General features: G+C 41.4%; 2 protein-coding genes across 5 annotated transcripts in view; one reads left to right on the forward strand and one right to left on the reverse strand.

The window, feature by feature from the left end:
* The window catches only part of rtf2 (replication termination factor 2), a 72,490-nt gene that overhangs the window by 13,202 nt on the left and 33,263 nt on the right, over positions 1–26,025 (forward strand). Inside the window, exon 6 of the mRNA XM_055652056.1 lies at positions 21,272–21,385. Coding sequence (XP_055508031.1) covers positions 21,272–21,385 — 114 coding nt within the window. The remainder of the gene's footprint in view (positions 1–21,271; positions 21,386–26,025) is intronic.
* Positions 1,943–20,008, reverse strand: gcnt7 (glucosaminyl (N-acetyl) transferase family member 7). 4 transcript variants are annotated; one of them, XM_055652055.1, is made up of 6 exons: positions 19,750–20,008; positions 12,257–12,444; positions 10,221–10,369; positions 8,167–9,185; positions 5,140–5,235; positions 1,943–2,388 (listed from the first exon to the last, which is right to left on the reverse strand). In XM_055652055.1, exons 4-6 carry the CDS (start codon positions 9,116–9,118, stop codon positions 2,192–2,194), a joined length of 1,245 nt encoding a protein of 414 aa, XP_055508030.1. In that variant the 5' UTR covers positions 9,119–9,185; positions 10,221–10,369; positions 12,257–12,444; positions 19,750–20,008; the 3' UTR covers positions 1,943–2,191. The 4 variants fall into 4 exon arrangements, with proteins under 4 accessions (XP_055508030.1, XP_055508028.1, XP_055508027.1 ...); XM_055652053.1 differs by having other exon boundaries at positions 10,221–10,373; XM_055652052.1 differs by lacking the exon at positions 12,257–12,444 and having other exon boundaries at positions 10,221–10,373.

The raw sequence follows: 26,025 nt of genomic DNA on the forward strand, positions 1-26,025 counted from the left end.
CTTGCCCAACATTGGGAACATTTTTCCTGCATCTAGCTTGTCCAGTCCTTTTATAATTTTATATGTTTCTATAAGATCACCCCTCATCCTTCTAATCTCCAGTGAATACAAGCCTAGTCTTTTCAATCTTTCCTCATATGACAGTCCCGCCATCCCAGGGATCAATCTCGTGAACCTACGCTGCACTGCCTCAATCACAAGGATGTCCCTCCTCAAATTAGGAGTCCAAAACTGTACACAATACTCCAGATGTGGTCTCACCAGAAGGCTTTCTGAAAGTCTAGATACACTACATCCACCGGCACCCCTTCATCCATTTTACTTGTCACATCCTCAAAAAATTCCAGAAGATTAGTCAAGCATGATTTCCCTTTCATAAATCCATGTTGACTTGGACTCATTCTTTTACTGCTATCCAAATGCCCCATTATTACCTCTATAATAATTGACTCCAGCATCTTTCCTACCACCGAAGTCAGGCTAACTGGTCTGTAATTCCCCGTTTTCTCTCTCGCTCCTTTCTTAAAAAGTGGGATAACATTAGCTGTCCTCCAATCCACAGGAACGGATCCTGAATCTATAGAACATTGGAAAATGATCACCAATGCGTCCACTATTTCTAGAGCCACCTCCTTGAGGACCCTGGGATGCAGACCATCAGGCCCAGGGGATTTATTTTCCTTCAGACCCATTAGCCTACCCAATACTTCTCGCCTAATGAAAATTTATTTCAGTTCCTCTAACCCCTTAGATCCTCTGTCGTCCAGTACATCTGGGAGATTGTTTGTGTCTTCCTTAGTGAAGACAGATCCGAAGTACCTATTCAACTCTTCTGCCATTTCCTTGTTGCCCATAATAATTTCACCCGTGTCTGCCTTCAAGGGACCCACATTTGACTTTGCTACTCTTTTTCCCTTAACATACCTAAAGAAGCTTTTACTGTCCTTCTTTATATTCCTGGCCAGCTTCCCTTCATACTTCATCTTTTCAGCCCATATTGCCCGTTTTGTTTCCTTCTGTTGTCCTATGAAAGTTTCCCAATCCTCTGGATTCCGGCTATTCTTTGCTGTGTTATACATCTTTTCTTTTAGTTTTATTCTATCCCTAACTTCTCCTGTCACCCACGGTTGCCTCCTACTCCACTTAGAATCTTGCTTCCTTTTTGGAATGAAATGATCCCGTGTCTTCCGGATTATGCCCAGAAATTCCTGCCATTGCTGTTCCACCGTCATTCCTGCTAGGATCCCTTTCCAGTCTATTTTGGCCAGCTCCCCTCTCATGCCTTCATAGTCCCCTTTGTTCAACTGCATCACTGCCACTTCCGATTTAACGTTCTCCTTCTCAAATAGCAGATTAAAACTAATCATATTATGATCACTACCTCCAAGTGGTTCCTTTACCACTTATCATATCTGGTTCATTGGACAACACTAAATCCAGAATTGCCTTTTCTCTGGCCGGCTCCATTACAAGCTGCTCTAAGCATCCATCTCGGAGGCATTCTACAAAATCTCTTTCTTGGGGTCCTGAACCAACCTGATTTTCCCAGTCTGCCTGCATATTGAAATCCGCCATCACCCCAGTGGCATTACCTTTGTTACATGCCTGTTTTAACTCCTGCTCAACTTACACCACACATCCCGGCTATTATTTGGGGGTCTGTAAACAACACCAATTGGTGTCTTCTTGCCTTTACAATTTCTCAACTCAATCCACAGTGATTCTACCTCGTCAGTCCCTATGTCTTCCCTCACAAGGGAGTGAATTCCATCCCTCACAGTGCTACCCCTACCCCCCCCCCCCCCCCCCCCCCTCTTCCTGCTTAAACATGCTGTGGATTGTTGTTCTTCATTGTGTGTGCAATGTAACTGATAATTTGCTACATTTAGGACTTTGGTTGTGCTGGTTAGTCCATTTTCTGGGCTGTTGAATGCAAGTCATATTTACACACAAGCAGACTTTTATTTTATTTATTCTTGCATGTTGCACAGCAGTATAATTTTTCAGTGAACGGGGTGATTTAGGAAGTGATAAACGAGTACAGTGAGTTTTGACGAGACCAACTCCAGTCTGTGCTTTGGGCTGCATATGCCACTTGGACTCCAGACTGATAAACCGCCAAACCATTGGTATATTTTAACAATTGCATACCCAATTAGTGGATTTTACTCTGTTTCCATCTTAAAGTATCTTAATCATCCAGGTGCCAGTGCAGCGGTATAGTTTCTGAAGTTTCATTGAGTACACGGTCCCTGTGCCATTGCTCCAAACATGCCACTGTGAGAGGATTTGTCGTCTGTTCAAACTTATTGGCAAACATGGCTGGTTGTCGAACGACCCACTTTAGATCTCTTAGGCCATATACACAAATATTATTTCTGTAATATCCTGAAAGATAAAAACTCATTATTTTACAGTGCAGATGCTGAGCTGGTTCAAATAAAACTGATGGTTTCTTTAGTTAAGGGTGCAGACATGAGATTCTGTGGCAGCAGTCAGGACTCCAGGGTGGTGTGCTGTCTCCCAGGTGCCAGGTGCCAGTGGCTGCTTGACATTCTCAAGGAGGAGAGTGAGCAGCCAGTAGTCGTTGTGCATGTGGTACAAATGACATGGGTAGGAAAAGGAATGAGGTACTGCAATATGAGTATGGAGAGTTGGGTAAAAGAATTAAAAGCAAATCTCCAGGGTAATGTTTTCTGGATTGCTTACAATGCCACGTGCTAGTGAGGGTAGGAACAGGAAGATAAGGGAGATATCAGGTTTGCTAGTGCTACACATGTTGGTTAAATAAGATTGGCGGGGGGGTGGGGATGGAGGAATCCTAAGCAGGATATGGGCAGATGAGAGGCTGGAAGTCGGTACAGAAGGTGATAAAAAAGGCTCAGTGGATGGAATAGGCAGGAAAAAGACAGGGAGCAAGGAAGGACCGTAGGTTTGGATTGCACATTTAAAGCACAATTTAATCTTTGAAGGGAAAGGCCCTTACCCATGTGACTAGGATGTTGTAGCCATTGCAGAAACCTGGTTAACAGAGGTACAGGACTGGAAGGTAATGTTTCAGAGTACAGATGTTTCAGGAGAGATAGTGGTGGGGTAAATGAGGAGGGAGTTGTTGCTTTATTGAGTAAGGATGATGTCACGGCACAAAAGCTGGAGTAACTCAGCGGGACAGGCAGCATCTCTGGAGAGATAGAAATGGGTGACATTTCGGGTCGAGACCCTTCTTCAGACTGATGTTAGGGGAATGGGCGGGACACAGAGAGAACGTAGTCGGAGACTGTAAGACTGGTGGGAGAACTGGGAATGGGAGGGGATGGAGAGAGAGGGAAAGCAAGGGTTATTTGAAGTTGGAGACGTCAATGTTCATACCGTTGGGGTGTAAGCTATCCAAGTGAAATATGAATTGCTGTTCCTCCAATTTGTGCTGGGCTCTGACAATATCCATTGTGCTCTGACAATGGAGGAGACCCAGGACAGAAAGGTCAGATTGGGAATGGGAGGGGGAGTTAAAGTGCTGAGCAACTGGTAGATCAGGTAGGTTAAGGTGGACTAAGCGGAGGTGTTCAGCAAAACGATTGCCGAGCCTGCACTTGGTCTCGCTGATGTACAGGACTTGCAGCTGGAACAACGGATACAGTAGATGAAGTTGGAGGAAGTGCAAGTGAACCTCTGCCTCACCTGGAAAGACTGTCGGGTCCTTGGATGAAGTCGAGGGGGGAGGTAAAGGGACAGGTGTTGCAGGGGAAAGTACCTGGGGAGGGGGTGGAAAGGGATGAGTTGACCAGGGTGCTGCGGAGGCAACTGTCTTTGCGGAAAGCAGAAAGGGGTGAAGATGGAAAAATGTGGCCAGTAGTGGGATCCTGTTGGAGGTGGTGAAAATGTTGGAGGATAATCTGCTGTATACGCCGGCTGACTGGGTGGAAGGTGAGGACAAGGGGGACTCTGTCCTTGTTACGAATCGGGGCGGGGGGAGGGGGAGCAAGAGTGGAGCTGCAGGATATCGAGGAGATCCCAGTGGGAGCCTCATCTACAATGGAAGAGGGGAACCCCCGTTTCCTAAAGAATGAGGACATCTCCGATGACCTGGTATGGAAAACCTCATCCTGGGTGCAGATGCGGTGTAGACGGAGGAATTGGGAGTAGGGGATAGAATCTTTACAGGAAGCAGGGTGGGAAGATGTGGTCGAGGTAGCTGTGGGAATCGGTGGGTTTGTAGTAGATGTCGGGTTTGTCGTAGATGTCAGTCAATAGTCTGTCTCCTGTGATGGAGATGGTGAAATCTAGAAACGGTAGGGAGATGTCTGAGATGATCCAAGTGAATTTGAGTGGAGGATGAAAATTAGTCGTGAAATTGATGAGGTCAGTGAGTTCTGCATGGGTGCAGGAGGTAGCACCAATGTGGTCGTCAATGTAGCGGAGGAAGAGTTCGGGGATGGGGCCTGGAAAAGTAATTGTCTGATATTCATTATCTTGTACTAATCTGATATTCCATAGCAGGCTTTCATCACCCATTTCTTTCTGAAGAGGAATGAAGAAATGTGGACACTATTCAAAAGAAAAGATTCAATGGTCTCGACCCGAAGCGTCACCCATTCCTTCTCTCCAGAGATGCTGCCTGTCCCACTGAGTTACTCCAGCATTTTGTGTCTATATCTTTGTTAGGCTATATACCTCCCAATTTGAGAGTACGGTGAGTGATTATAGAAATGAACCTTAGAATAGTGAAAAGGCAAAAATAAAAAAGTAGGCAGGGTGCGAAGGCCTGTTGACACTATCTAATTTTCTATGGTGATTAGCAGTTGGCTCTCCAATCAGATTGCAAATCTTATTCAAAGTTACTTTTCTTTGAAGTAGGAAAGATGTGGATAGATTTTGTTGTATCCAAATGAGTAATTTTGAAATTGACAGAAATGGAGATTGTCAGAATGGAGAATGCTGGAGTAATTCTGGGGATCAGGCAGCATCTCTGGAGAAAAAGAATAGTTGTTCTTTTGGGTTGGCGACTCTGCTTGTCATTGGTTTTATACATATCTCTTTGTCCCTGCAGTTCCTAGTTGCACAAGATAGATGTGAATGCCATACGCACACTTTTAATGGGTTCTAACAAAAAATCAGTTGTATACATTATCTTGTGCTTACCTTTACAACCATCAGATGTTGGTCCTGCATGGGGTGCCCACACAACTGCACGAACATCACCGTCCCATGAAACATTTGGGGTTGAATCGGGTGCATCTTTGAGAAATACATTATATTGCAGAGTTTTACTTACATAGCAAGTACTCTCAAAGTATCCAGATAAAAATTACAGTGTAAAAAGAAGACCTGTTCCGTTGATGACAAAAGCAAACATTGTGGCCAAGGAATTCATAGGTACCACAGTAGAGTGTCTTTTAACTGGGTGCTATTAAATTGGCACCAACTTTTTGTTCATTTGCTATCCCATTGTGGAACATGCAAAGTTTGGGATCTGTGATGTTGAGGAAGAAGGGCTGTGTAGGTTCTTGGGGAAGTGGTGTGGGGTGAGATTTCTGGATAAGTTTGAGTTTAGCACCTTGGGAGTGTTTGAGGATCTGGAACATAGACATGCATCATGGAAGCAGGCTTTTTGGTTAACAAGCAATTGGCACGCAACATCTACACCGATTGGATTGGTTGATGCTCCCATCCATGTGGGAGAACTAATTTGTTGAATAATTGAGAGACAGACACGTTTCAGTAGATCTGGCATGACATTTAGGCTGGCTGAAAAAGGGTGGTAGGCTTTTTTTCCCTAACGATTACGAGGGGTTTTCATGACTGTTGATCCTTTTTTGGTCACTTTACTTATACCAGCTTTAATGCATTTAATGAAATTAAATTTGTATTTATTTAAGTTTGTATTGAAAATCAATAGATGTAGGGTTTAATCTTATTTCTCCAGATTAGTAGCCCATTGGCAGCTCCTGTATCAATTGTGTGAGACCATGGAATCAAAATAGATAATATTAAATAAACAAGTTGAGAGGCCACAAAGGAACAAAAAATGTTGAATGTTGAAATAATATTAAGAATAAAAGTTTCCCTGAGGCCTGAATCTGTAGTATCATTGTGATGGTGAATTAAATAGAATTCTAAACCATAATTAAAGTCCCATGAAATAGTTTGTAAGTAACACTACTCTTCTAGCAATAGGGACATTTACTAGGACATTGGTATCATTCTGACAGAAACAACAGGAAAAGCTGCATTGCAAGTTCTACACCTCTTTTTAAAAAAATTAAAAAAAAAAAAAATTATCTTTAAAAAAAACTGCAGAGGAAACCATTGTGGTGAACTTGTTTTTACTGTGTCTGGCGGAAGCATTTCATCAGCCAAGACATGATAGTTGGAATTAACGAGTCGGTTACCTTGGGAAGATAGGGGAGTGGTTGAAATTAGGTCAATGTGCTGGTGGTCCCCTAACGATAATGCTGATTGCTTGTGCCAATATTTGTGCATAAATATCTTCTAAAAATACGCAAGTTATGCGGTGTCCTGAGACTTAAAAGAAAAAAAAAAATGCTATACCAACTAGAATGAGGAGTGGGGAGGTTGAAATCGTGCGTAACCTGAAACTGCGCCACATGCACATGTCAAGAAATGACAGTTGAAACAAAATAAATGTGTTGATCTTATTTACTTGTTTTTCACACACGTTTTGGGGGATTTGTGAACTTGGTATGAATCAATTTGTATTACCTAAATGGCTGTAACGTGGGGATCAGTTGTATTGAGCTTGTCATAGATTTGTCGAACTGAGGAAAGAAGTCGAGAGAAATTATAATTGTGCCTGCCGTTTTGCTAGGGTCTTTGAGGATTTATAAATGTAACACGGAAGGATGCTGCAGTGCAATATATATGAAAATTTGGAAGGTATGAGTTTTATGACCTCCTCACCCCTTCTCCCCTCCCCCATCACCCTTGAGGAGCAGTTGCACTGAATCATTGTAATGGGCCTGATCTGTGTTTGCATGCAGTCATTCAAGACTTTTTTAAAATGTTGGATTGCCAATATTATTGCTGAGACAGGTTACAATGAATGTTTTTGGGAGAGTGTGGTAAATCTGGTGTTTGGATTGGCACTGATTAGTAAGGAAGAAATGTGGCAATCGTCCCTAATACACAGCAGTAGAGTCCTGGAATAATTATTGCAGCCTCCGTTCCACGCTGACAAAGAAGACCACAAGCAAATTAGGAAGTACAGCGACTGGGATCTTGATCAAAAAACACAAAATGCTGGAGGAACAGCAGGTCAGACAGTATCTCTGGTGGACATGAATAGGGACATTTCTGAAGAAGGGTCCTGACCCAAAATGTCACCTCTCCATGTCCTTCAGAGATACTGCCTGACCTGTTGAGTTCCTCCAGCTCTTTGTGCCTTTTGAATTCAGTTGCTATGTAGTTGAGGGCTGTTTGTTAATGGTGCACAATTCTTTTAGAAGGGAACCACAATTGGAAGTGAAAATGTTTCTCTTTTACTTTGATAGAACATGCTCACTTCGATACGTGGAGTATGTTTCATTAGTTGTATTGCAGATTAAGCATCATTTGGCAACAGTACATCTCTAGTCCAAATTTGAAGGCAACCTCCATTTAAGTTTTTTTTTGAAATATTTCTGAATATGCTAACTTTGTGCTAATTTCTAATTGAAAGCAAATTTCCTGTGTGATCAAAGCATAGAATAGATTTTGATATCAAGATCAGGAATTTTGCCTTGGTAATTATGCACCTGCTATGTACAGCTTAAAGTAATTTATTTCCATGGCCTCTTTCCTTTCATCATTTCTCATACGATTGGAAAACTCAACAAGATATTAAAAACTTATTTTCAAATTAATTTGACTGAATTAAAATTTGAGTTTATGCTGGTGAGGTTTGCCATTTAGTATTGGCTATTTTTAAGAAGGAGTTAGATGTGGCCCTTGTGGCGAAAGGGATCAGAGTGTATGGAGAGAAGGCAGGGATGGGATACGGAGTTGGATGATCAGCCATGATCATATTGAATGGCGGTGCAGGCTCGAAGGGCCGAATGGCCTACTCCTGCACCTATTTTCTATGTTTCTGAAATTCACCTTCAAATGTGACTTGTGAGATACCCTTAGTAGCTTGTAAACAGTCAAATTACTTATCTTTATGGAGCTTACCTTTTAAGCGGTTCAGTGTCACCCAGTAATGTTCATCAGGGCTGTATGTATCACGAGACCACTCGAGAAGAGCAATTGCACGTGCATCTTCCAGAACAAATTGCACAAATTGTCTTGTAAGTACATAGTATGCAGTTCCAAAATAAATAGTGAGCTCCAATGGTGGTGCAGTTTTTCTATGATTGAGTCGAAAAATTTGGGCTTCACCATTTTTAATCTCTTCCTTGTAACTGTACTCTGTCCTATATTTCATATGCAATGGCTGTTGTGTTCCCGGTGTGATGTTCCTGCCTCCCCATTTGTTCCTTATGTACCAGATAATTTCCCGATTAGTTTTTATTGGAAAGTCTTGTCCGCAGAGATTGATAACTTCCTTCCACGCAACTGCTGAGTTTACAAGATCTTTCATGCAGTTTATATCTGCCTGTAGGCGTGAGAATCCACCGTAAACAACGTGTTCCATTTTTGAAGCCAGAAAGATGTTATCAAAGCAATCCGATAAACTTTTCACCTTTCTTTGGTAATCTTCTGGTGACCTTTTATCAACATGGATGCAGTACAAATTCTGTGGTCTATAAATTGCTCGCAATAGTTTAACAAACATATCAAATTCTTTGTGGATAGTAATAATGTATGCGAGAGGATAGTTATCTTCTTCTTGTGACATCGAACTTGTTATGAAGTGAAGGTCTTGTTTAATTCTGGAACAGTCAATTGGATTTGGAATCTGAATATGGAATATTTTTGTCTTCCCCTTTTCACAATCTTCTCCAAGCTGAAGTGCTGTTGCTTCGCCATTTAAAATTGCAGAACAATATCTGCTGCAATTATACTGTTCATATTGTGGAAAAGGATGTTCAAGGCAAGAAATTATGACAAAATACGCAAGTATGGAAACGAATATAAAAACTAGAAATGTAGTAAAAAAATACTTCCATTTAATTTTGGTCATGTTAGAATTTTAGCCCGGTGTCACAAGCCAGGCAACACTAGAATTTCTAGCTTTCCTGTCCATTTACCTGCAAAAAATAAAAGCTAGGTTAAAAACTGACTTTTTTAAAACTTAAAACCAGAATAAATAGAGCTTTTAATGGCCAAATTTACTTAATTATAACCAGAAATTACCCCGCAACAAAATGCTATAAATACTGTAAAGCTGAAAAGAAAGTTATTAATTGTTTCTTATTGCGACCACTGCCTAACAGAATTTAACAAATTACCGATTTTTATTTATTTTAAAAAAATCTTTATTTAGGAAACTAATTATGCATAGATCGTTTTTCAGGTTTGAGAATTGGCTATTTATGCTTAAAATACTTGCCTATTAAATATAGGTAAATGCTGCTTCACCATTTAAAATTGCAGGATGGAGCAGCTAGTAGAGCTGCTGCCTCGTAGCGCCAGACACCTGGTTTGATCCTGACCTTGTATGGAGTTTGCACGTTGTCCCTGTGACCTCGTGGGTTTTAACCAAATGCTCCTATTTCCTCTCTCATCCCAAAGACACGTTGGTTTGTCGGTTAATTGGTTTCGGTGAGTTTCCCCTGGTCTAGAAACTGAATGTGAAAGTAAGATGACAGAACTAGCGTGAGCAGGTGTCTTGATGGGCTGCAGGGCCTATTTCCATGCTATATCTCTAAACAAAATTATAACCATCTTGAATAAGAGAAAAAATATTTCAATTGTTTTAGAATTAGCTTCATGGAAGTGGTAAACATTGCATCCAATTTGCTTCTTGGACCAGAGGCCTGTGAATAGTGGTATCAGGGTCTGATGCTGGTCCCATTACTGTTTGTCATCTATATCAATAATTTGGATGAGAATGTACATGTCAAGATTAGCAAGTTTGCAGATGATACAACAGTGGGTATCCTATAACTCTAAATTATCCTCCTGCATGTCAAAAATAGTCTATGTGGAGTTGATATCAAACCTACATTCTTTAGAAATTGAAAAGACTCCACGCTGGAGTCGAAACGGGGCCGCTCACCATGCCTCTCTACTTTGCTCCCCCGGAGCAAAAACCACAAGGCCCGATTAAGGTAAGTACTTACCTCTCGTCCTTGGATGCGGGAGCGCCCGACTCCCGCTGGCCGCGTTCTGCACAGCTGTGCGATTATGCCGCATGCGCAGTAGAGCTGGGTTCTTCACGGAATCATTCACGTGACTCCGAAGTAAAATTAAGGAATCTTAACTACAATGGCTGCCTTTATGTGGAAGATAAAGATCAGAAAGGGTTAAGATAACTTAACATAGTGAGGCCAAGTGCAGTTGAAGGAGATTCCATTGTTGTATAAACACCAATTCTGCTAGGCAGTTTGGTTCAATGCTGTAAATTTTATATAATTCTGTCTAACCTTTCTAACACTTTACCAGTGTTGTCAAGATGGAAGGGTTTGCAAAATGCATAATTTAGAGTCCCCAACTTTGTTCTTTTGCACAAAGTTAAATAGCAGTCAGAAAGATCCTAACAATTATTGACAAACGTATTGCAGCAGGTTTAATGTTTAAACACCCTGGTAAAGTATGCCATTTGAATGTAAAATAAACCGAATGAAAGAAGAACAGAACAGCAGAGCAGAGCTACTTCAGAGTCAACTGAAGACACCATTCCGATTCAGATGTCAAATAGGATTGGTTGTTAGTTGCAAATTATTTTTGCATTGAATGTCGGCAATTTGTGCATGTTCTGGTAAACCTAATTCAATGGAAAGAGGCTCGTCTGTATTACTGGATGAATTTGGTAGAAAACAGATCATTTGCAAAGGCAGCTTTGACGAAAGTTTAAGATTTAATTGGAACAGCGGAACCTGTTAACATTATCAACTGGCATTTATAGACCAAGGCAAACAATTGAAACCTCAAGATATAGAGGCGATGAGCGATCTACTCAGAGGTTTCAGAGAAGAGGTCCAGGGGTGCAGGTTATTGGTGGAAATAACCACCATGCAAAAAATATCTTGGGATTGCGGCAGAATTATGAAAATCATCGATAATTTAGTAGAGGACACAAATGATCATTTACAGCTTTGAGGACACGGAGTCAAAGATTAAATGGCACAATGATGCAACTAAAAGAGCTGCAATCTCACAGCCGCAATGACCCAGACTCAATCCTGGCCTCACTGTCAGTGTAGAATGTGCATGTCCTCCCTGTGATTACATGGGTTTCCCCCCTGGTGCTCATATTTCCTCCTACATTTTAAAGACTTGCATGTTGGTAAGTTAATCAGTTGCAGTAAAAATTGCCTCTAGTATGTAGGTGAGTGGGAGAATATGATGGGAATTGATAGGACTGAGAAAATAATGTGGTATTAGTATAAATTGGTGCTTTATGGTTGGAACAAATTGATGGGCTGAAGGGCTGTTTCTGTTCTATGTGATTCTTAGAATTCGGTGAATATATCCATGTACCTGTAAAAACATTTCTGGGTGGAGCAGAAATAAGAGAGAATTAAGTAAAGGCAGATTCTTGGGATTGTTAATATTCTAATTGGGCAATGGATCATATTGGGTCAAACGTTGTCATCTGACTTAGGAAAAAAAAGCATTGTAATCTGATTTAAGAAAAATTGAATAATAATATTTTGAGTTGTGAGGAATAGGCCAAGGGAAAAATCTCCGATAGGGTAAGGCTTAGTCGGGTAACTTGATAGAAAAGCTTTTGATGAAGCCAACCGCTTGATAGGTTAAAGAGGGAATTTGAAGAAGAAACTAAGGAACATAACGTTGGAATTTAGAACAGTAAGGAACACCCAGTAAATTTTTTTTTTTAAATAAATTTTTAAAAATATTTTATTTTTATTAGAAGTACAGTAAATTACAGTAATACACATCACATTTATCTTATTATATTTGTTTTACCACTTTGTTTTTCGCGCTTTTAAAAAAAGGTAGAAATAAAAGAAGTAAGGAAAGTGAGCAAGAATCGTGAAGGTGCAGGAAAGTGTTGAGAGAAGAAAGCCCCTTAGGGAAGAAGTTAGAGAAGGAAGTAAAGAAAGAAAATAGACCCTAGAAAGAAAAGAAAAAAAGGAAAAACAATCGCTCTATTATAACACAAAACTCCGCAAAAAAGGATATACCAACCGACCCAGTAAATTATTGTTGGTTGAAAGTGCAATTGGTGAGTTAGCGTTACAGATGGATGACCTGCAGATGAACTTGGCAGTTTTGATATAAATAGAAACCATGGGTTGGTGAACTGTTAAATTTTATGTTGAGTCCAAAGTTAAAGTCAGAAACGTTTGCTGAGAAGGGAGTAGTGCTTTTGGCCAACACCTTTATCGAGAGAAATGAAAAACAAACAACTGGGGTGAAATGGGTATTGGACAGAAATATGTTTAAATCCAAGAAACATGACCAAACTGCATTTCTCCGAGAAAGAGAAATAATCTTATAACCTACAGGCCATGACTGAGCGATTCGCAGGCTTTGAAGCTTTTTTGAAATGTGGTTGCCAGTATAAAACAAAGTACAGGGCCAGAATTTGCACAGCAGGATCCCACAGATGTGATGTTTTCAATGATCCGACTTTACTGCCACCGACTGGAGGCAAGTTCTTTCTGAAAATGTAATTTGGGTTTTGTCTGGCATTACCCTGAATCTGATATTTGGTTTACAAAATGAAAACCATAAAACCTACAGCATTTGTTTTTTCCTAAAAGTATTTGGAATTTACTGTGAAAGTCAGTAACGTGGAAAATAGGTGCAGGAGAAGGCCATTCGGCCCCTCGAGCCAGCACCGCCATTCAATATGATCAAGGCGGATCATCCAAATTCAGTACCCCATTCCAGCTTTTTCCCCATATCCCTTGATTCCCTTAGCCCTAAGAGCTAAATCTAACTCTCTCTTTAAAAAAAACAGTGAATTGGCACTGCCTTTTGTGGCAGAGAATTCCACAGATTCACAACTCTGGGAGAATTTTTTTTTTTTTCTCATCTCAGTCCTAAATGGCCTACCCCTTATTCTTAAACTGTGACCCCTGGTTCTGGACTCCACCCAACATCGGGAACATTTTTCCTGCATCTACGGATCCTGTCCAATCCAAGAATTTTATGGCTCCATAAGATCCGCTCTCATCCTTCTAAATTCCTGCGACTATAAGCCCAGTCGACCCATTCTTTTGTATGTCTGTCCCACTATTCCAGGAATTAACCTGGTGAACCTACGCTGCACTCCCTCAATAGCAATAATGTTCTTTCTCAAATTAGGAGACCACAGTTGCACACAATACTCCAGGTGTGGTCTCACCAGGGTTCTGTATAACTGCAGTAGGACCTCCTTGCTCCAAAACTCAAATCCTCTCGCAATGAAGGCCAACATGCCATTAGCTTTCTTCATTGCCTGCTGTACCTGCATGCTTACTTTCAGTGACTGATGTACAATCACACCCAGGCCTCGTTGCACCTCCCCTTCTCATAATCTGACACCATTCAGATAATAATCTGTCTGTCATTCTGAAAAGGACCCGTTAATTCTTATTCTTTGCTTCCTGTCTGCCAACCAGTTCTCTATCCATGTTAATAACCTACCTCCAATACCATGTGCTCATCTCTTGTGTGGGACATTGTCAAAGGCTTTTTGAAAGTCCAGATACACCATATCCACTGGCTCTCCCTGATCCATTCTACTTGTTACATCCTCAAAAAATTCCAAAAGATTAGTCAAGCATGATTTCCCCTTCATAAATCCATGCTGACATTGACCGATCGCATCACTGCTTTCCAAATACGCTGCTATAACATTAATAATCGACTCCAGTGTCTTCCCTACTACCAATGTAAGGCTAACTGGTTTATAATTCCCAGTTTTATCTCTCCCTCCTTTCTTAAAAAGTGGAGTTACATTGGCTACTCTCCAGTCCACAGGAATTGATCCAGAGTTGAGAGAACATTGTAAAATTATCACCAATGCTTCCATAATTTCTACGGCCACCTTCTTGAGTACTCTTCACAAATCTTTTCCTTTTTACATACTTAAAGAAACTTTTACAGTCAGTTTTTATATTCTCTGCCAGCTTTCTTTCATGCTCCATTTATATGCCTCCCTTGCATTTTACACTATCCTTGCCTTCACTCGTCAGCCACGGTTGAGCCGCCTTCCCAGTTCTATTTTTATGCTAGACAGGGATGAACAATTTCTGGAGTTCATCATGTGGTCTTTAAATCACTGCATTTTGTTGTCTCTGTACTGTACACTGCACAATGACAATAAAGTTGAATCTGAATCTGAAATCTTTGCCATTGCATCTCCACTGTCAACCCTTTAAGTATAATTTGCCAGTCTATCCTAGCCAATTCCTGTCTCGTACCTTCAAAGTCTCCTTTGTTCAAGTTCAGGACCCTGGTCTCTGAATTAACCATGTCACTTTCCATCCTAATGCAGAATTCCACCATAGTATGGTCACTGTTGCCCAAGGGGCTTTGCACAACTACTCAAAGCTTTGGTGTTTGACATCCAAAAGTCATTTTGTTTTCCAATCAAGCACAAAATACATATTTAAACTTTGCTTATTATGTTCTATTTTCTCAGTAAAATATTAGCCCGAAAGTCTTGATAGCTATCTTTCAAAGTTGTCAGTATATAAAATATTTTTAAATATTCCTGTTGATTGAAACCATTGTTTCAATTTTGATTGTTTAAAAAACAAATTGCATCTTCGCAATATAATGCATATGTTTCACGTAAGATCATAAATAGGAACAGGAGAGTAGGCCATCCTTTAGCCTGCTGTGTAATTCTTGATGACTAATCTTCCAACTCTATTTACCTGTACTATTTCTGTATCTCTTGGTTCCTTCAGAATAGCCTGCTCCTGTCTTATATTCATAGGTTTTACAAATGTACGCTGAGGAAATATTGACTCGGGCACCAGAAAGAATGAGGAAATATTGACTCGGGCACTTGCCTCCCTGCATTTATCCCTGAATAGCAACACTTGTTTTTACATCTCTCTCACTGCCATCCAGGGATCTAAAAAGCCCTTCCAGGTGAGGTAAAGAATGACGTGAAACTCCTCAAACCTTGTCTGCATTCGGTACTCCCTATGTGGTTCCTATGTGAAACCACAAACAAGGCGACCAATTTGTAGAGCAATTGCATCTTCAATAGCCATCCCATACTCCCAGTTGCAAACCATTTCCTCACTGATTAATTTTTTCCCCCTCCTCTTGTCTGCCTCGATCTCTCATCTACCTGTCTGCCTCCCAGCTGTATCCCTCCCCTACCTGGCTCCAAATACCCCTCGGTCCACCAATCGGCTCGGGCTTCTGTCTCGCCATTTGTGCTATTCACTTTCCACTGGCCATCTCCCCCTCCACTTTCGGTCATGATGTGGGGTTTTGACACGAGACATCGACCATTCCTTTCAACACACAGATGCTGCTTGACCTGCTGAGTTTGTCCTTCAAATTGTTTGTTGCTCCAGATTGTAGCATCTGCAGTCCCTTGTGTGTCATGTGCACCATAGAGTGCAGATGTGGCATTGTTTATTATCAGACGTGTGTAGTCTTTTCAAAGATTAACAAAACTGGAGGACGTGGAATGAGGGTTGGGGCAGTGTTTTTTTTAGACAAAGTGCTGGTAAACACCTTTAATAAACCTACGTGTCATGTGGCTAGAAAAGGAAAGAGGGAAGTTTAACCTTTTAGAGGTGCTGGTACATCATACCATTACATAAAATTACTGGTAATGGGCAATAGTGAATCTTCAGTAGCCACAATGATGACTCTGCCTACAGAGAGGAGGTACAACAACTCATCAGCTGGTGTGACATCAATAACCTTCAACTCAATGTTAATAAAACAAAAGAAATAACTGTGGACTTCAGGAAGAAACAGACAGCACACACCCCACTCACCATCAATGGCAATGCAGTGGAGTCTGTGAAAAGCACCAAGTTCCTGGGAGTGCACATCACAGATGATCAGACATGGTTCACCAATACCATCTCCCTAGTCAAGAAAGCTCAGCAACGCCTCCACTTCCTTTGACGGATGAGGAGAGCCAACCTCCCCCCTTCTGCCCTCACCACTTTTTACAGGGGTGCCATTGAGAGCATTCTTACCAGCAGTCTCTCAGTCTGGTATGGCAGTTGCTCTGCTGCTGACCAGAAGGCATTACAGAGAGTGGTGAGGACAGCGGAGAAGATCACCAGATCACCCCAACCTGCAATCCAGGACTTATACCCATCTCGCTGTCGCAAGAGAGCAACCAATATCATCAAAGACACCACCCACCCAGCACACAAACTGTTCACTCTCCTACCATCTGGCAAGCGCTACCGCAGCATGCGGAGCAAAACCACCAGTTTCAAAAACAGCTTTTTCCCTCGGCCATCAGATTACTCAACACACTCAAGAAAATTCCATGAACATTTAATTTTAACTCAATGTCTGCAGTATGCTATTTGCACTTTTCTATATTGCACCTTTATTATTGCACTTTAATAACATACCTCAAAAGTTTACTACAGTCTGGCACACTGTGAATATTTTAAATAATGTATATTGTCTATCTTATTGGTATATTTTCTGTCTGTGTTATAAATATTACTTGCACATTTGGAGTATGGGGAAACGCAATTTCAATCCAATTTATTTGAATTGACAATAAAGTTTACTTTGAACTTGAACTTTGAACTTCAGTATCCTCCACCAAGATTGGTATATCCTTAAGGTTAGGGACCAAAATTTATCGCGATACTCGAGGCCTCGTGTTCAAAGACATGTAGTTTCATTTGAACATTCAACTTTACGTAATCTGCTTTTGCTTTATGTGGGTAACCTCTCATTTTTCTGCAATGCATCAACCATGTTCTTGCTCAGTCACCAAGCTTTTTATTCTCTTGAAGACAATTAGCATCCATTTTTCCCCAAGTTGTATCAGTGAACTTGGAGAAATGGTTCCTCAGCCAACTCATTGATACAATTGTGAACAGATAGGTTCCAAGGACTGATCTCTGTGATGTCTTGCTGCATAGATCTATCTTTGCACTCTTTGCGATTCTCAATTCGTATCCATGTACTACTCAATTCCATATGCTGTAACCTTGTTAATCAGCTTTCTGGAAATTGGATATACCATATTAATTGGTTTTCCCCTTAGCTCTCCGATTACTATCACTCTCGGAGACCTATTATTTCCATGGTGTTCTGAAATTATATCTTTCATTGTTGAATTCAGCTCTTCCCCCACTACTGATGTTAGGCTCATGGGTCAGTAGTTCACTGTTTTTGCCCCCTCCTTTCATTGAGTGATATTATATTTGTTACTCTCCAGTCCATTCTTTTTTTCACACATTTGAGAAATGGAGATAAAGCCAGAAGTTGCTCATCATTGAGGACAGAATTTTACAATCTGCCCAGTACAAAGATATGGTGTTGCTTTCTTGTTGCTTTTTTTTTCTATGCTTCCTTGCAGCACGTTAGGGCAACATAATGGCACAGCTTATAGAAGTGCTGCCTCGGTGCTACAGACCTGGGTTCAATCCTGAGCTCTGGTAATGCATGCAGAGTTTGTATCTTCTCTCTGTGTCGGTGTGAATTTCCTCTGAGTGCTGCTGTTTCCTCCCATGTTAGTAGATTAGATAGACAAATTGTTTAGGAAGGTGTTGCAGATGCTGGTTTATATCGAAGATACACGCAAAATGCTGGGTCAGGCAGCATCTCTGGGGGGAAAAAAAAAGTCTTAGACGATGTTTCGGTCAGAACCCTTCAGATTGAAAGATAGGGAAGGCCAGAACAATACAGGGGCCGGCAACAGATGACCTCAGGAAGGGTGGAGTCCATAATGTCCCATTGTTGGCTGGGGAGGATGTGTTAATGACGTACAAGGATGCAAACAGTAGGACGATTAGGGTGGAGGCACTATAAATTGTCCCGTGCAGGCTTCTTCAGTGGCCATCCCACACTCACAGTTGCATACCATTTCACACCAATTCTTTTTTTCCTCTTGTCTGCCTCCATATCTCGTTTACGTGTCTCTACCTCCCAACTCCATCCCTCCCCTAGTGAGGGGTAGAATGTGGGAGTGACTAATGGAGAGAGAATAAATTGTGGAATTAATGTAGGATTAGTGTAAAAACATCATTGATGGTCGATATAGATTCGGTGGGCAGAAACATGTTTTTCCTTCCGGCATCTCTCTGACTCGCAAGTTTAAGGATATAGCAGTGAATTGAACCACAAACTGGGGTGGAAGATTGCAATTTTTACCGGGTCCGCCCTGTTTCGAGGAATGCTATTAGCCGGTCGTGCACAATCAAGTAGAACAAGTTGTCTTACAAGTTTAGGCTGTGCACGCCATACACAAGAAGACGAATAATCACAAACTAATTCCATGCTTGACGTTTTCAGGCGGAAGTGGTCTGACTAGAACAGAGTTTCATCCCTGATATGAAGTAGTTGACAACAAATTCAACATATTAGGTTAGCGGAAGAATGTGGAAGTATTTGAGACCCTGTGTGGTATGATGTGTGGTTGATAAATCTCATTCACTTACATAGCCAAATGCTAGTGAGGGAAAGCTTCCAAAAATAATGGAGATGTAAGCAATATGTGATGTATGAATTTGTTCTTTTGGAGTGGCCTTCTTCTTATCTTGGGTTTTATGGCTGTAGGTTGAGGGAGAAGTTTGACTCTGACTCCAGCAAGATTTCTCCTGCAGTTCTGTGGTGCCTAATGTGCAACGTAGAGGGTGCATTGTTCAACATCAAAGGTGCACATCCTCGTCAGAAATAAATAAAACTACTGGACATAGATTTAGGGTAAAGGATAAGAGATTTAGTGGACATCTGGCGGGCACCTTTTCCCACCCAATGAGTGTTACTTCCCTGTCTGAGAGTGGTGGAAGCAGAGTTGCTGACAGCATTTACGAAATGTCTAGAACTGCACTTGAACAACTTGGACATAGAAGTCTATGGGCCAAGTGTTGGAATTTGGGATTAAATACAGACGGACGCCAACTGACTGTCGTGGATGTGGTGGGCTGAATGGCCTATTTGACATTATATGACGATATGTCTCATGACTTTGTGAAATCAAGAAAGGAGGGAAGGGCAAAAAGCCTTTACCAAGAAGCTAATGACTGTAAAGTTTCAATTCCCCAGAAAGGGCTGCGTTTCCATCTGAGCTGGTGACCACTGCTTTTAATCTCAGGAAGCATAGTTTGCTTTTCTCAGAACTGTTTTATTTTAACTTTGGCTATCATCATCAACACCTGTTCAATGGAATCATTTACAAAGTCTAAAGTTTATTAATACCTCACTTTTATTGATAGTACTTTGATCTCTCTGACATCTGCCTGGTTGAGTGCAGTGGTTTCTCTGGCAAGCCTCAATGAACACACGGTTGTTATTCATACTGTACATTGAATTTGTGTCATCACATTTCTTTTAAACGTATGCAACTGCTCAGATAAAAAACTATATATGGTGCTGTTGTTAATGTTTTCTAACATACAATTTCATTTGGTCAATTCATCTAGATGAATTCACGTTACATTGCACACTGTTTTAGAACAGTCCCACATTTCCAAAGGCAATTGAGATTTAAAATACTGAATTTAAAAGTGTAAATCTTACCTTGCTTTGGAGGATTGTGCAATGACAGCAAGTCTTGTGATTAGTAATTTTGTGCAAAGCCATTTTGTCATAGCAGTTGAGATCACTTTTTACAGGATCCGAATGCTTAGCATTTCACCTTAGAAAACATGAATTTTTCACGATGGAACAGATGGTCTCTAGCTGAAAAGAGCATGTTGACAGTGCTTTTTATGAAGCAGTTGCTTGAATAGCTAGTCTGCTGTGCGTTAGTTCACTTACATTGTGCTGGCTGGTGACGTGCTCTTTTTGTTTCGACTGATTGGTTACAACAATGAACCTATGAGATTCTTTTCTTTGCTTTTCACTGAGTCCCGTCTATGTGGGTTGAACTTGCAATTTAATTTCAGTATAGAATTCATTAGTATTATATTTTTACAATATTTACACTCAATCTTTGGGAGTTTTATGTAGCGTTTATAATTGTATAGTTTCATTTAGTGCATTTTGAGTTTTAATAAAGTTTTAAATGAGTGTTGGATCGTTTTGCTGCTCTGAATCTTGTATGGTTTTACGCAGCCTGAATGGGTTAAGTCTGAATTTAGAAGACAACCTGCTTTAGTTAATATTTGAATTGTAAATGTTAATATACAAGGTGGAATACTTCATGCAAACATGCACTGTTGTGAGCTTTTGGAAACTGTGTAGAAAGGAACTGTAAATGCTGGTATATACCGAAGATAGATACGAAGTGCTGGAGTAACTCAGCGGGTCAGGCAGCATCTCTGGTGAAAATGGATGGTTGACGTTTTGGGTCGGGACCCTTCTTCAGATGGGGTCAAACTCTGACCTGTTTTATTTTTGACATTCACAATTTTCAATCCTATCAGTTCTAGATTACACAATGATAAAAAATGATTTGCGAGTACATCACCTCTAAACAAGTGAAAGGCTTGCCAAATATTGGCTGCTCTTGAAAAGGAGGCACAGTCGTCTTTCTTACAGTTTGGCTTTCTTCCCAACCAATTGTTCAAGCGCTTTTGATTGCAACATGCGCCTTAATTTAGTTCAACAAAGAAACTGACAAGTTACTAAAGAACCTCCCCCTTAAGAAATAGAACGATGAAAATTTAAGGATATTTCAGTGTACTCTCTCTGCACACATTGAACTGGAACAAACTAATTGAATCAACAATGGCATGTGAGGATTAAATGGATCATTGTTTTCTTTAACACACTAATCCAGTCAGGCCTTGACTGTTTATGTATAATTGCAGTAGGAGTCTGAAAATTGCTGTTCTCACTAGCTTATTCTCTATTTTTCTGGCTGGCTGGTTGCCATGCATTGTAGGAGAAAGTTGCAGGCAAGCTTTGATATCTTGTCCCAAATAAGTATATGATCAATTTACTTTTGAATGGACACCTTTGTTTACCACTTAGATATTTGAAATAATTCAGTTTGTATTTTTATTACTTTCCACTATGATTATTCTTAATACTGGACTAGGGATGGCAGTGTATATTTGCTTTGTCCAGTTTTAATGCTTCATCTTTTTTTCTTCAGTGTGGGGAGCCCTTCAAAGAAAATGATGTGATAGTACTGAATGGGAGTAAAGAGGAAATGGCAAATCTTCAAAGGAGAATGGAGGAAAGAAAGCTTGCAGCCAAGCCGGTGAAGGTAGGCTATCAAAAGATAAAATCTGGGAATATTTAAAAGGACCCACCCTGGACTAGTGACGTTGCAGTGAGTCTCACTTTAAATATTTGCTTTTGCTCATTCAGCTGACGTGAGTTCCAAATCAGAATTGATCATCAAGCAATCAATAGCTTAAAATGAATTGAGGGATTGTTGTTTTCATGGTACAGGTGCACAACCTTTTATCCGAAGATCCAAATAACGAAAACCTCCGAATAGCGACATTTTTTCAGTCCTTGAAAAAAGGTCCTTGAAAACGTTCACGGAGGGCGGCCCGCAGAGGTGACAGAGGAACCTCCGGTCGGTCCTCGAAGAAAGGGGAACTAAATCCCCATCCATAAAAGAGAAGGTGAGGGTATATTGCGCGGGAGGGTTAATAATTGACAATATGCTGCTGTCTGCCCGCTGAGTTAAAAAAGTTCCCACGGTAGACTCACGATACACAGTGTATCGTGAGTCTTGCGTGGGAACTTTTTTAACTCAGCGGGCAGGGAGCTGCAGATTGTCGCTCCCTTCAGTTTCACCCCACCTACACCCCTCTGCTTCCCGGCCATGTGTGTGACCCCTTCCCTCCCCTCTCCAGCTCCCCGCCCATTGCACCGGCGTGGGGGCTTTGCACTGTCTTCACGTCGGCAATGCCAGTCACCGGAGACGTCAGGACCAACGGGACACCGACCCCCAGGCCCACTGCAAGCACGGAGATCCCAGAGACCCACAGCCAGCAGCAGCCCAGCCCCGTTCCAACTCCAGAGGAAAACTGCGAACTAGCGGGAGACATCGAGACCACCAGGAGCCGCTCCCCGATGGGCCGCTACGGCGACAAGTGGCAGTTCGCCCACAGCCCGAGCTGTGCCCCCTCATCGGGACACTGACCCCCAGGCCCACTGCAAGCACGGAGATCCCAGATCAGCAACTCCAGCCCAGCTCCGCTCCAACTCCAGAGGGGCAGAAACTGATGGTGCGCAAGGTGCGTCTTGTTCTCGGGCTGTGGGCGAACTGCCACTTGTCGCCGTAGCGGCCCATCGGGGAGCGGATTCCTCTGGAGTTGGGGGTGAGGGGGAGGGGGAGGGGGGTATTGTGCTGTTTGATCGCCCCCTGCTATCCCAGGGACAGGGAGACAGGACGTTCACCGAGGGCGGCCCGCAGAGGTGACAGCGGAACCTCCGGTCGGTCCTCGACGAAAGGGGAACTAAATCCCCATTCATAAAAGAGAAGGTGAGGGTACATTGACCGGGAGAGTAGGAATCCCAAGACAAAGTTGAGTGAGCGTTCACCGAGGGTGGCCCGCAGAGGTGACAGCGGAACCTCGGATCGGTCCTGGAAGAAAGGGGAACTAAAAAGAGAAGTGGAGGGTATATTGCACGGGAGGGTATATCGCCTACCTGGAAGAAACCAGACATTTCTTCCAGGATGTCGTCTGCACACCAAAGCTCACGTTTGGCGTCTCTGCTGCACACGGATATAAGAGTGTGAAAATGTCGCCTTAGGCCGCCTTAGGGCATGAAGCCCCGCTAGGGTGACATGAGTGCGGGAGGTGATTCAATGCTGCGGTCACATTTACAAATTCAGGAATTCATTCAACACACTGCATTTCATACAGACATTTATTCTGCAAGAAAAAAACTACACTGAAGACTCAAACTCGCGACCGACGAACTGCCGGGATCAAGGCGCAAACTCGCGACCTTGCGGATATGAGCCGGGCACTCTACCACTGAGCCAGCCATTAAAATCTACGCTAAAAAATTTCCATTCCGAAGACCGACAAATTCCAAATTACGAAAAGTGTCTGGTCCCAAGGCTGTCGGATAAAAGGTTGTGCACCTGTATCAGGACATAAGGATTTCTATTGCTAATGTTTGCAAATGAAAACAATTAAACATTTTTTTTAAATGGTGAACCTAATAGATCACAGGGAAACCAAGTGTGTATTGTTTTTTGACTATTTTATCCTCTTATTCCTATCACATTGAAGCAGGATTCAAGCTCAACCCAGTTAGCAACAAGTTCTGCTCTTACAGATATCCACAAGTTGAGTTTGTCTGTAAACTGAAAAATACACAAAAAACACTCTTTGATACCCGTAACCTCCACAGTATTGTAATTAATTGTCATCAAAAGCACACATGACTAATAAGAATGAACAATTACTACATGTAGAGAGGAAACTAGTTCCCCAGTTTGTATGAACGAACACATATATGCATGTTGGACTATTTAATTTAAGAATATTATGCAAGTTTATTCTGAATGAGTAGAGACAATGCTGCTTTAAGTCCTGTTCTCCGTCCCAGACTATGGAAGCATAATTTTAGATATGTGAATTTTAAAGAAACCTTGGGTAGTCAACTTGTGATAAAGGTTGGCTTGTTTCCACACCAGTTGGACAGCCACCGTAACACGAACGAGTACCCATAATATTTTTAAATATGGGTACAGTCGCCTGAATGCTTATCACCTTCAGAAAGGAGCGCACTACTTCAAGATTCGATACACAAGGAGACAGACCACCAGGAAGACATTGGGAATACTGCAGGAAAGTTACCAAAGGGTCTTTGGGGTGGGAGAAATAGAACATTCTCACTTATACATAGAAATCCTAACACAAAACTAATCAAAACAAAAGGGGGAATGAATGCCTAGAATCTATACTGCAGTACCACATGGAGATCATGTACGAACAATGGAAGTTCACAGCATCAAATTACCACGCTGACTTGAGCACATCCTGTCCCAATTTCCACTCCGGTTCTGATCATTTTGAATTTGTTGACGGGTCCTGTGAGTTTGGGCTGAAGGGCTTGTCAAATTAGTTGTTTAATGCTGTGACTCTTTGGGAACATGCTTACAGTGTTTCCTATGTCTTCCTGTAATCTTTTGCGTTGTGGAAGTGTGGGGTAGAGTGTGTTTTTGAAGCCGGGTGACACACGCTGTCCACATTGCCTTTCAACAAGAGCTACAGAATGGGATCGGAACCTTGATGCCTTGATTATCAAGGGAGTGGCTTGTGTGGCAGGAACAGGTAGATTGAGGATCTTTATTTTCCATGTGGAGACACAAGATACTGCCAATTATTGTAATCTGAAGCAAAAAAAAACTGAAAGCAGAGAGGTGATCAATGTTTTGAATTAAGAGCCTGCATCAGGACTAGATCAGATCAGGATTACTCTAGCTGAAAGATCGACCATCACTCAGCCTCCCATTTGCTGAGTTCCTCCAGTTTGTTTTTTGCTTTATCTTCTAAATATGTGTATTGCTATGGGATGAAGAATGTGGTCAATATACCTCTTGTAGGAAGCAGTCCACTTTGTGATTCTGAAAGACGTGCTTCAGACCAACCTGTTATGGCTGCTCTTTGTGATAGCTTTTGACATATCGTAAGGGTATAATTCCTATGTAATTATTACAATGAAATGTTTTCCTCTTGGAGGCAGGCTGTGATTATAGCGTCTGAGATAGCACCTAGCTAGCATGCTCTACTTTTCCTAGATGAGTCGGGAGTTTGCACCAAAAGAACTACTTTCCATGTTGTAACACATTGGTAAAGTTTATCTTCTCTCAAAGCCTTGTCGGTTTTCAGCTGTTGAATGGTCTTTTTAGCCTTTTGCTCAGATTGGAATTTCTCAAATTGTAGCAGAAGACAAGACATTCTTGGTTATTTTTAGGTTGCATGCTTTTGTTTCTGGCTTCTTGATTAGATGTTTTAACAACACTATAGACATTTTAACACGATTATCATGATTAGAGCAGTTATTCTTAACCAGAGTTTTACTAGCATGATGCAACATTTATTTCATACTATCTTTAATACTGATTTCTGAAATTACTATTCCCAGTCTCTTAATTGTGTCAATGTCTCTTTCTCTATGGAGTATGTTTCAGTGTTTTGTTTTTAAATAATCACTCGCATATTAACTTGCTCACAATATGTTGTTGTCAATTAATTGTGCATCTTCTGTGGAAATTCACCACAGATTTGTTGCCTCACTTATCACCAATCATATTTATGCTCACAGCAATATCCAACTATATGCACATGAATCATCCATTCAAAATTATCCTGTTGCTTCCAGGTGACCTCCAAAAGCAGGAGATTGGCAAACTGTCCTTGTCTCACTATTCCCTGAGGCTGTGGTCGGGTTATTAAAGGCTGTTTTCTTAAATGCTCGTGTACAAGGTCACAACTTCTGCAGGAGAAAGCTGTTAATTAACAATTCTTAACTTGGCACCAGACCAATTCTGTTGTTAAATTTTATCCACATTTAATCCGACTCAAAAACAATTTGGAAAACTTTGCCATAAATGGGACAACTTCCCAGTTTGTGACTGAAAATATTTGAATTAAATTACTTTTAGTTGAGTTTAGAGATACAGCGTGGAAACGAACCCTTCGACCCACCAAGTCCATGCTGTCCAACAATTACCTGCACACTAGTTCTATGGTATCCCACTTTCGCATTCTAACGCTCGGGGCAATTTACAGAAGCCAATTAACCTGCAAACCTGTATGTCTTTGGAATATGGGAGAAAACTGGAGCACCTGGACAAAACCCACATGGTCACAGGGAGAGCGTACAAGCTCCGTACAGACAGCACCCGTAGTTAGGATTGAACCTGGCCTC

This window comes from Leucoraja erinacea, chromosome 21 (genome assembly GCF_028641065.1).
Source record: "Leucoraja erinacea ecotype New England chromosome 21, Leri_hhj_1, whole genome shotgun sequence".
Lineage (NCBI taxonomy): Eukaryota > Metazoa > Chordata > Chondrichthyes > Rajiformes > Rajidae > Leucoraja > Leucoraja erinaceus.